General features: G+C 39.0%; 1 protein-coding gene across 1 annotated transcript in view; it reads right to left on the reverse strand.

The window, feature by feature from the left end:
* The window catches only part of USP54 (ubiquitin specific peptidase 54), a 52,781-nt gene that overhangs the window by 38,789 nt on the left and 1,963 nt on the right, over positions 1 to 12,029 (reverse strand). The window contains exons 2-3 of the mRNA XM_009888767.1: positions 10,947 to 11,039; positions 473 to 607 (exon numbers count right to left, since the gene is read on the reverse strand). Coding sequence (XP_009887069.1) covers positions 473 to 607; positions 10,947 to 11,039 — 228 coding nt within the window. The remainder of the gene's footprint in view (positions 1 to 472; positions 608 to 10,946; positions 11,040 to 12,029) is intronic.

Consider the following 12,029-nt stretch of genomic DNA (forward strand, 5'->3'; position numbering starts at 1 on the left):
AACGTACAAACATAAACAACTGTGTTGGGTTGTGTTTGGTTTATTTATGTATTTTGACTTTCCCTTAACTAGAGCTTGTGAAAACATGATTTTGGAATAACTGGCAAACAAAATGCCCTTTCACCCTTTTGAGGTGATCTTTAAAATTAGAATCCTGGATAATTCTTGCAGTGCAATTTTTTTACAATTCATATTCAAGACACACTTGAGATTGCAAGCTTTACATATGCAAAAGTAACTGTAAAAATGGGTAACATTGATGTTTCCGTTTCAAAATCATTAGTGATGACTCTCAAACCAAATACCAGTTCCCCACTGGATTACTTGAAGCTTGGGGATCTCTCTGTGGGCTTTTTCAGGCCACACATTCAAGGTCTGTTGGAATTTGGGAAGAAATGAAAAACAAACAAACAAGATAGTGTAGTGGGGGTTCGCATCTATGCCTGTCAAACCGTCTTTCAGTTACACTCACAAAACATTCAGCAGCATCATCCATGATGCCCAGCTGGAAGCGTTGCTCATCCTGAAACGTCTTTGCAAGAGCAGTGCGCAGGGCATCAGAAGGCAGTACCTTCTCACTGCTACATTGAAACTGGTTGAAGATACTCTAGCAAGAAAACAAAAAGACAGTTAGGTTACCGTATTTTCAAAACATTACCCAAGTTATCTGAAAAAACCCCAAAACCAAACAACCTTTAACTCACTTTGATCAAACAACACACAGACATTTGTATTGTACAGGGACCACAAGAGAAAATCCCAGAAGTTCCTCCTTTGAAATCATATCCACCTTTGTGTATTCTTTCCTTTCCTTTCACACATCCAGGGGAGGGGGTGGAGCTTAGGGGTAAATGTCCCTCAGTGTCAATCTCCCTTGGATCTTCCTCCAAATTTGCTTCCCGAACCGAATACAATGTACACCAAAACTTCCTCACTTCTTATTCCTATTTCTACCTGTCCAGCTTACTTTTTCATTCCCACCTCAGTAGCTTTCGTCTTACACCTTCTTTCCTCTCTCAAGCAACCCTTTCCAAATGTCTTAGCCCCTAAATAGCCACAACCTGCTGTTTGCACTCTTAAGAAATTTACCTCCCAGTAATTCCAAGAAGTGGGTAAGAATTAGATGATTTTTGGGTTAGCGTGCAGGAGGGAAAAGGCACAACATGAACAGCAGTTCCTATGTATGGCCGTGAACCTGCATTTTCATAACTGTAACTCACAGGTCATCTGGGTAATCATTTGCAAGGACAAGTAGTTCTATAAAGACGCGCTATTGTTTGAAGTGTAGGTTATGTGCATGGAAGTTCAGTATATATTCCCAACTGATTAAAACCGCAGTTTTATTTTATGTGGGTGTATATGCAAGACATCCAAAAGATCTTCTGAATAGTTATTTAACTTTCATTGTGCTCCCCTACAAAAAAAGGAACATAATTCTGTATGCAATATCCTCAGTTTAAGTAGAAACTTCTAGCCCTTATTTTCATACAAGACCATTCTGTCTCCATCACCACTCTGCTCTAGTTTCTACCTCCTTTCATATGACAAGCAACCATCTCCATCAGCGTCAATCTCAAAATTCTGCTTGGCCTTCCCTATAAAACTTTCCTCACGATTTCCCTAAAGATTGCAGAAAAGCTTCGTTCTTACTGCAAGAGGAAAAAAAAAAAAGGATCATCTTCAATTTTGCACCACTTGGCTTTTCTGCCTTCTAAACTTAGTCAAACAAGGAGAAAGCCAGCCTCAAACTGGTTTGCCAGTTCGGTTTTCTTTCAAATCTACACCGAGAATCTGTAGCGATGTTGATTCATGTACCACTTTCTCCCTTAATTACAGAAAGCTTCTCCCCAGTATACTTGGGATCTATATTACTTGGAAATAAATAATCTGAATCTTTCTCTCCTTTAACTATTCTTATTTGTTTCCTATTAGGAAACGAGCAGGTAAACTTGGAGAAGGTTTGCCAAACTGTATAATCTTGGCCGCTTTGAAGAAGCTGAAAGAGCACAGAAGACAGCTGTCACAGCACAGCCAGCAAACCACCTCCATGCTCCTGCCATTTCTGACCACAGGAATGGTACAATTTATAGAGTTGACATATTATCTAATACAGATCTATAATGCCGATCTTTCTTTACTGCTATTTTTATTTTGGTAGTCCTTACGGTGAGGCAATAAGCCTCACACTTCATGAATTACAGACAATACCTCTGCTCTGTTACCTTTTATATATACATACACAAAAATGGAAAGAATGACAAAATCTCTGTACTTAACAACCTTGATTCCAATTTCTGTCACTCTGAAAACAGAGCAAGTTTCACGTTTCATTAGTAAATTTTCTCCTTTCACTGGACCTCAAAAAAAAAAGGCAGTGAAACACAATTCCATCCTGCTTCAGCACTTTACATTAAATAATTTAAGAGCACTCGAAAATATTAATGACTGTGCTTTAGAAATGTGTTTATTCTGGTTATCATCAACCTCACTTCATAGATCTTGAAGCTGAGGCACTGACCTAACCACTGGCATGCAACCTCACTGTAGGGAACTGGTGGACAGGACCAGATTTACTTCAATGAGAGCTCTGAAATGGCTCTGCTCTCTTGCTGGGGAGGAGAGAATCAATGCAGGTTCCAAACTAGGTAAAAGCACAAGCAAGCGAGCAAACCAAAACTCTTATTTTAAATTTCCATCTTAAACAGTATACTTTACTTTTACCTGTAACATACTAACTCGTTAAAATAAAGAGACCCAGTAAGGAAAAAGTGACCCTGATGATTACAAGCAACTGCTTTTCACAAGATCCTGCATTTTAATTTTTTTGCATCACAAAATAATTAGTCTTCAAAATTGAAATGAAAAAACTTTTATTAAACAGCAGAAAACTGTGAAATCTGTTACCACAACCAAAGAATAGAAATAATCCAGTAAAAGAATTCTGTGAAGAATTCTACTACGTAAAATCAAGGAGTAAAAGATCCTACTATTATACACAAGAATGCTTCATAAAATTTGTAATGACATAGTACACAATGTTATAGACTTATTTAGATTACGAGGGAAAAAAGTCCTAAAACCAGTGAGTAATTGCATTTTAATCTAATAAAGATCAAATCTTATCATGTCATTGCACAGTGCAGTTTAGAGCACATTGGAGCACAGTGCTTATAGAAGTCCCAAAAGCACCTCAAACGAGGGGGGTTTGTCTTTCACTGAGTTTTGGTCAGGGTTTTTGGGGTGGGGGTTGGGGTTTTGTTTTTTTATTTTTTTTTTTTTTAGAGGCGTGGGATTGTTCCTCTTTTCCTTATTTTTTTTTTCAAGATAGGTTCTTTGCTCACCTTTAGAACAAGTCTTTCTTGTCTCTCAGCCTTAGATGGACAGGTGCGGCATTTCCTGCAGTTTCATCACTTTAAGTTATCTAAGTCAGATCTCTCTCTCCTTAATTTCAGGTCTTGCCCTTGAGTGATACTGTTAATCACTAGCATATTTGTTCCATATACAGATCTGGAAGCCAGCTGGGCGCAGACCAGGAAAGCCCTGCTGATTCTGCCCCAGCAGTTTTTATGACACCTTTTCTCCAAGTGCTTCTGGAACTTAACAAGAACTGTACATATGAAACATTCAAATTTTGTTGTTCTCTTTCAAAAACTTCTTCACCTGAATTCGAAGACAGTGACAACCCCATTAGAGTAGTCACCACACTGATGACCTCTCTCAATGACTACATTCCAAAACAAATGAGTGTTATCCCTAACACCGGCAACAATATGAAAAGACACTGCTAAAAGCTTCATGAACAAGGGAAGTCTCTCCTATTTTACCAGTTTTCAGTAACTAAAATCAAGGATGCAGAACAAAAAAAAAAAAAACCAACATATATTACTTAACATGAAACCTGAGCAATTACTAATATTGAATTAGCAGCAGTACTTTGAATTCTATACTGATGACCTATTCTTGGCATGTTGGTAAGTCTACAGGCCAAGACAGAGAACAGCATGAGCAAGGGATTTTTCAGAGAGGAAGTATGCTTTCTGGTTACACTACATTCCTGAAGCCTGTATTAAAAAAAAACCCAAAAAACAAACCCTCCACATCGCCTTCCCTGCAGATCTTCAAAGGTCTGGAAAGAGTAGCAGAGACAGAAGAACTAGGAAGCACAAGCGTTCTTTAAGAGGAATAAATTGCCAAAGTCCATCTAGTTGCAGCTAGTCCTTCCCCAAGCACTAAGTCAGTATCAACTACAATTACATACTTGATCTTTCACCAGTTTGCTCTCAGAGGCATCCAAATCTGGAAATTCCCTAAACATCCCAGGCAATCTACTGTAGGGCTTCACTTGGATTATTACCATTTAGAAGGCTTTTTCCTAGTTTTGTAACTGGAAGCTTCGTATCCCTTCTACTACAGGTTTGTGCTTCTGGCATACATCAGAACAAAGGCTTGCAGAGTCAGTGGTCTTCCAAAAAAATCTCCTCCAGTTTGGGAAGTGTGGGGAATGAACATAAACTTTAAGTTTCAAAGGAAAACAACCTAAGGTTTAAGAATAGGAACCTTTATCATACCGCTATTCAAGTTAAAACCTGGTTTTCCATTTCAGAATGCTAAGATTCACATGCATGATCATAAATCAAGTTGTTCTTCATTTGGTCAGAGAATAAAGATAGTAACTATTCTTTGAGGGAATTCATGGGATTGACATTTTAGACTTCTTTTAAATGTTAAAGATTTGGAAAACTGAAATATTTGTGAATCCCCCCGTAGTTTACAAGATCTGCTCCAAATTATCTCTAAGTGTTTGGAATCCATTTTCTCCCTAGGAAAAAAGTACTTCATTTATTTGGGGTAAATTGACATCTGCAACGTGTATTAACCATACTGATGAAACAAACCCCAGACTTGATATAACATGCACATATGACTTTTTAATCAAGCATGTAGAAGCAGGCTGGCATAAGAATAAATTGATGGCTGAAGACAACAGGCAACAGCTACTTAATCAGATCAGTGTCCATGTACTGTAAATTTGAGTTCTGTCCTTGGCAGCTTTCTGAGAACTACTTATTCCCTTCCAGCGCTGTGCACAAGTTCCTTCTGGATGGGTATATTGTTGCAGCTCTGGCGGTGTGGTATTTCTTTCAAAGAACAAAACAGTGTTCCCCCCAAACGCTTTAGTATTCCCTACATTAACAGTTTACGCCTTTTAGCAAAAGCTATAAATATTACCATGGCCAATCCTCATCCTTCTCTCACTGCTGAATGTATCACTATTATTCATGCTGTCACTCACTTGTGACAGTTTGGTGTTTGCTTTTTTTTTTTTTTTTAACTTTGTCTCCATTCCAATCGCTTATCTTCTTACTCTATTCCATTCATTGGACTTCTTTTTCTTGTCTACAGTATCTATCTCTCATCCAGAACATCACACTCTTATCCTGATGCAGCCCCTTACTCAGTAAAACAACCTGTTGTTTCAGGAAAAATTCTGGCTGCTGAAATCACTTTTCTCTCATCCAACTACCACCTCCATCAGCCTCCACCCACAGTATTGCCACTAACTCGCTTGCTTCCCCACATTTCCTCATTTTATATTCACCTTCAAGGGTGCAAATATTTCTAGCTCTATTTGGTTTTGTGTCTTTGGATCTCTTTCCAAACCTCCAAGTCTGATAACAATCAACTTGGATTTCCATTATTCCTTTCTATGACAGTCTCTCTTCCATTTTTACTTGCACTGTGCCCTAAGTATTAACATAAGGTCTCTAATATGGACTGTAAAGTCAGGCACCCCTGGCTACTACCAAAATCAAATAAAACATGTATTTTCCACAAGTTTTGCTTAGGAGCGCATCAGGAAAAGAAATCCAAATCACAGAGCGTCCACATCAACTAGGTGACAATTATTAACTGCTTGATCAAGATCAAAAGAGGCAGTTATTATTTGGAAGCTTCAATTACCAGTTCATTAACTCAGGAAACTGTACTTGCTGCTAGTTTATTTGTCAGGCAGTTAACTGAAAGTGCCAACTGAAAAAAAGCGGTTTAAACAATAAAAGTAATTGTTTTATGTATTTTTTTACTACTGTTTTACCCTGAAATACTATACTGATTTGGAAAAAAGCACAAAAGAAGAGGATGAAATCTTCGCAGCCAACCTATTACTGTCTCAACCACATAATGAACTTTTCATAATAAATCCCTGCATTTCAATCAAGTGGCTAATCAGAAGCATGAACTCTAGTCTTTAGTCTTCCCACTTCTTTAAAGCCTTTTAATACCCTATTGTTCTCAGTTTTCACCTTAGAAAACAACCTCATTTCTACACAGAAAATTCACATTCTTCCTGCTTTTGTTGCACATGACTGAATTGCAGAAACGACCAGCCCTACTGGAATTTATCAATCAATAGAGCATTCTTCTTTGCAAACTACAAAAAACACTCTGTCCTATATCCTGGCACTATGGAGCTCCCAGTACAATCCCTGGAAGGAGAACAAACTCTCTGTGGCATGCTCTGTACAGTGGACGGATTTCCCCCTTCCTGCACTCTTCCAGCTGTGATAAACAAACACCAAAGCAAAGTCATGCTCTAGAAAAAGGAAAATAAAACAGAACACAGTAGACTTCAACATTAATAATAAATCAAAAAGCTGTTCCAGGCAGGCAAACCACATAGCGGTAAGGACAGCTTGCATACTGAAAAAAACCCACTTAAATAATGCCACATCTTAAGGAACTGTGTTTGGGATTCCAGCACAGAGTCTGCAGCTTGCCCTTGTCTTTTTATAGCTGTTGATGCAAGGTTCCTTCAAAATAACCAGTGAACGTACGTCTGGAATAATGTCAAGGTTCATTTTGTAGCCACATAGACAGAGCCAGGTAGCACGGCAAGTTTTAAAATCACTTCAAGAATTTGCGCAATAGATGTCTTCAATGTTGTACAAAAATAAAATGTTATTTTATATCAGGTTTGACATCACTGTCCTGGGATCCTTAATTTTATAAAAAATAACTTAAAATTACAAATAATATTTACAGAGCTAGCTGAGCATTTACAGTAAATACTGTGCATGACATCAGAATCCCTAGAAACAGTTGCAGCGAGCCAAGAAAGTGTGGAAAAAATACAACTTCTTTGGTGTTATTCAAAGGCTAAATTTAGCTTAGTGAAGACTATCTTCCTCTAAAGTCAAAGGGAAGAGAATGTCGCCTTTAGAGCAATGGTTCGAAGTAGTGGAAGAGCACGAACCCTCCCTGCACAACACAGGAGGTGTCAGGTACCCTGTGAAGGGAAGCTGGAGTGGAGGGGGCGGCACGATATAGACTCTTCCCCCCAAGGATTGCTCCTTTCCCGTGCCAGGCTGGAATCTGAACGTGCCAGCACGCTTTGAAGAAGAGCAAACATGTCCTGCCTCCTCCTCATTTGGTCTGGACAGGTATTTCGGGCAGATCCACCTGACAGCATGCAAGGCTAATTACCTCTCCCCAGACCCTAATGGGAGATTTTCGAATGGTACAGAGCTCCAAATTCTTGGGTTCCCACTGGATCCAGCCATATCTTCTCCCTCATCTTAGCAAAGCCTAAGGCAAGATTTAAGAGAAAGAGGATGTCAAAGACCTGGAGGCTAAGCTGGCATTACCCTGGCAGGACAACACTTAAAGGCTTCCAGAGCAGACGGGAGGGCTGGGGCAGGGGAAGAGATGAGCACGGAAGGGAAGGGATGATCCTGCTGCACTGGGACACAAAACATGCTCTTGGTGATGCTTGCAGTATTAGGTCCATATTAAGCACGTTATCCCATTTGTCTTATAGAAGTTCACACATAGTATGTGCCAGACAGACAGACTTTTACAGGAGGAAGAGAAAGAGCAGTTTGAGAACACTGATCCAGAGGGCAGCAGAGAACAAGTAAACACCTTAAACAGCCTCCCCCCCCCCTCTACTGCCTGCTTAAGGAGTTCATGAAGATGAATGTGATCATCCCCAGGGTTTGGAGCTATCCCTCTTGCATGCCTTTATCACTTAGTATCCCTGCCTTTTCAGTTGCATGCAAGCAAAACAGCCCATGGTTCTGGTGTTTGGGTTTTTTGGGGGGATGAGGGGAGATTTGCATCCCCAATTTCACTTCGCGTTAAGCAACACCCTTTATTACTCACCTTTACAATATTATTTGACTTGATGACAACATAAAAATGGGGGAAGTTTTTCAAGTATTTATGTACACATGTCAACATTTTATACAAGTTAATAAAGGTGGAAACTTGTCATGACATCACCCAGACAAAAACATAAAACTATGAGCTGCTTTATGCACGTAAGGGAACCAGCGGTAAAACAGTTCTACAAATTCTAATAAACAAATTCCTACATATTTTTTTCTCTTGTATGGTTTTACAATAGATGTCTGTAAACTTTCTGAAGGTTCTGGAATAGGCTTGGGTAGAGCACACTGAAATTTCCCATGAAGAACAGACTGTAGATAGAGAACACACTAACATTTTGGTTTGGATTAAAGCCAGTTGGAATTCACCTACTTTCTCAAGTATTGGTTACTGCTCATGTTCAGAAATACTTGTCCAGATAACTCTTTACTTGTTTATGCATTTCTTCAGAGTTTTTCATTGCACATTGAGTTTTGTGGACTATAGTAATTCTGCACACAACCAGATGCAAATTTTCTAAAATGTTCAAAAGTTCTTGAGGATTTGGTGCAACATTATAGCTTTGTTGGAAACTAAGGGTTTCCTTAGTTTCCAACACTTCTGGCCAAGCATGGCATTGGTAAGAACTTCAGATAGGAAACAAACAAACAAAAAAATCCTTGCAGATATCTGGGAGCAAGAAGAGAGAGCCGCAACTTTTTTTTCAAAGGCTGCTTAATTTAAAAAAATAAGCATATGGCTGCAGGCATACAATTTGTGAATTCTGCCACTCTTCCTGTCACTTCGAAGATTATAATAGCATACTGCACACTTCAGCAAGACATCAAAAGCAGGATTTTATCAACAAAACTAAACACTCTTCAACCCAATATCTGCTTCTAATACATATATTCCAGAGATCCTGTCATCTGCCAGTCTCACTGTAGCACTTTCCCCTCTCATACTGGTACTGCTAATCCAGATGCATCTTTGTCCAGAGTTCCAGTTCCAAAAGGTTCATCTTCTCCTTTCTCCTATAACACCTTCCCTCCCACTCCTCTTTTTCATTACTCTCATTCAGAAAAAGACTTAACCACTATCTTTATACTAAAACCTCTCAACCAGGCCTCAGACTCCAGTCTGCTTTCATTCAAATGGCAGAACCTGTCTGATCTCCCGGTATTTCCTTGCCATATCTTGCTGCTAGGTTAAACCCCAAAACAGCAAAAGCTTACATTCATGGTAATTTCCTAAATCCTTTTATTTCTGTCCTCATCTCAGCTACCAAACATTGCCAACAACCACTTGGCAATACTCGAGAGTACAATCCAAGAATTAGCTTCAAATTATTTATCCCACTGAACTTAATGAACTCAAATCAGATCACGCCTAAGTCTTGCCACTTCCCTATAAGGAAGGGGATATATTTAATACTCCATCTTTTATTTGTCTGGATAGCTGCATTTCTCACTTTGAATGTGCTATCTTGCTCCTAACCCACTGTTATACCCTCTTCTGATGAGACTGCTGTAAATACCATCCTGTCTTATCATTTCAACAGATATGTCTTCAGACAGATTTCCCTTCAGAATGAAATTACTTATCTTCTTTCATGCTGTGATAGCCTCCTCTTTGCTGTTCTTTTGCAAGGGAAAACCCCTCAACAACAGGCCAACAACTCACTAGATAACTCCTTTCAAGCCTGTCTCTACCAGAGCACCTGTAAAGTCACTTAACAGTAGCAAGACAGCCATTATACTACAAAAACTGCCTGTGAACTTCAAATGATCTTAATTTAAAGCTTGCACTCTCTATTTTGCCATATTTATAAGATACGCTGTCTGTCCTTTTCATTACTGCACACAGAATTCATGACACAATAAATTCTCCCACAATGAATTTAAATATTTAGTTGGATTTTACAACCCATTTGTGATCAAAGAAAATGTCTCAGTCCCAATCTCAGAAAAACATTCTCTGCTCAGGAAGATTAAAGCTGGTATTTTCACTGTGTTTGCATCACATCTATTTTTCCCACAAGGTTATATGAAGCCATGGGTTTGAAGTAGCAAAGCTTAGCAAGGAGGGCACAAAAAAACAGAAGCGCTAAAAATTAATGAGTAGAGACAAATGGAGATGTAGGATCGCACAATTTACTCAAGCACATAACCATACTCAGAATCAGAGCTAGCATCTACATCTTACTGTCCAGGCAGCATCTATGACAGTCAGTTATTGTATCTGCATCCACAGACAGAATTGATGTTTTGTAAAACAGAGTCCACAAAGAGCTGAGCCATATAATGCAGACATCAATATTTACAGTAGAAAACACCTTTTAATCTTACATAATCAACCCTTTTGAACAGAAAGGCTTAAAGCTAAACAGCCTTCTCCATACTGACATTTAAAGCAGCTGTGAAGGAAAGGTAACTTCTGAAGAGCATACTAACAATATGCAGTATGGTATTTATAAACCAAACGATAAACTAGAAAAAACAAAGCGAACTGATGTTTTACTGGCTGAACTAATCTTTCAAACAACATGGAAGCGCACAATGATCTACGCTCCATTGATAAGAGTCCTTGTATCTGAAACTTTACCTACAGTATTTTCACAATTTATTGGCTTGAACATATTTTAAAAACAGTGCTACGAGTGTCTTGGGCCAGTATCTATCAGATTTACCTTTGTTCTCACAAATTTGCAGATGCAAGTTTGATTATACATAGTAAACATATCAGAAATATTTCTGTTCAAATTCTTAAAAAAATGTTTTTAATTTATTTCCAACTTTTACCTTAAGAGCACAGAAGATGCACGAATCGCCCATACATTTGTGCGTTGTGATTTGCCGGAAACTGCGGCGAAAAATATCCAGGTGCCACAGAACCTGAAACACAAAAAAGGGGGACAGCCAATTTTATGAAGATATAAAATAAAATACTGCATAAAGCTCTGCATAAAGTTCCACATGCTAAGAATAATCCCAGAAGTACACTAATGCCAATGAACATCACTTCTAAAGTGGCATGCCTTTTATCTAACTGCAAGGTGACATTTTCATCTTTCGTCCTCAGCTGTAGCATTCACAGACACTAATTTACAGTAGGACATCCCTCTGAATTTCTTGCCATGTGCTTTTTAGATTAAAAAACTCTATTCTTTGTCCACGTGGCATTGCCAGCTTAAACAGCACTTGCCCTGACTGCTCCCCCACACTGCCAAGGACGCCCCATGGACCACTGGGGCAAAAACTCGCCTGTCCTTCCACCTCCTAGGCAGCCTCCTTGTTCTGAGTAGAAAGTCTAACCGCTGGAAAAATGGAGCGGCAGCAGCATATGCATTAACAAGTTCTTGCAAGTCAAAACAATAAATTACTATAAATACAATAAATTACTAAAAACCTTAATGCCCAATATCATCATTAGTAAGTGTGTTTACATGCCATGATTACTGGCAGATTTTTAACCCTCACCTGTGTGTTATATTTTATAGTTATATTTTTCTCTCAGGACAGGTATGGTGGCAATACCGGGTATGTGACCACATATGGTCACAGCATATAAAAATCAAGCAGGCTTTTTATGTTCTGCTAGCAACAACGACAGGCAACGTGTTTGCTGTAACAGCACCAAGTTTTATTCTTAATTTTTACCACTAAATCTATGCAATCTTGGGCAATTATCTAAATTCATATCTGTAAAACAGCAACAATACCGATCTCGGAGGTGTTTCACAGTCAGCTCCTTGTATATAGATGTGGTTGCCTATTTCAGCTTCAACTAACAGTAACTGGACTTTCCCGTGAGCCTCAGAGCCACCAGTCCTGACCTAAATCGCATCCTGCCAGGTTCCGGACACAGCAGCAAGGTCCAGGCTG

The sequence above is a fragment of the Charadrius vociferus genome, unplaced genomic scaffold, assembly GCF_000708025.1.
Source record: "Charadrius vociferus isolate BGI_N301 unplaced genomic scaffold, ASM70802v2 scaffold436, whole genome shotgun sequence".
Lineage (NCBI taxonomy): Eukaryota > Metazoa > Chordata > Aves > Charadriiformes > Charadriidae > Charadrius > Charadrius vociferus.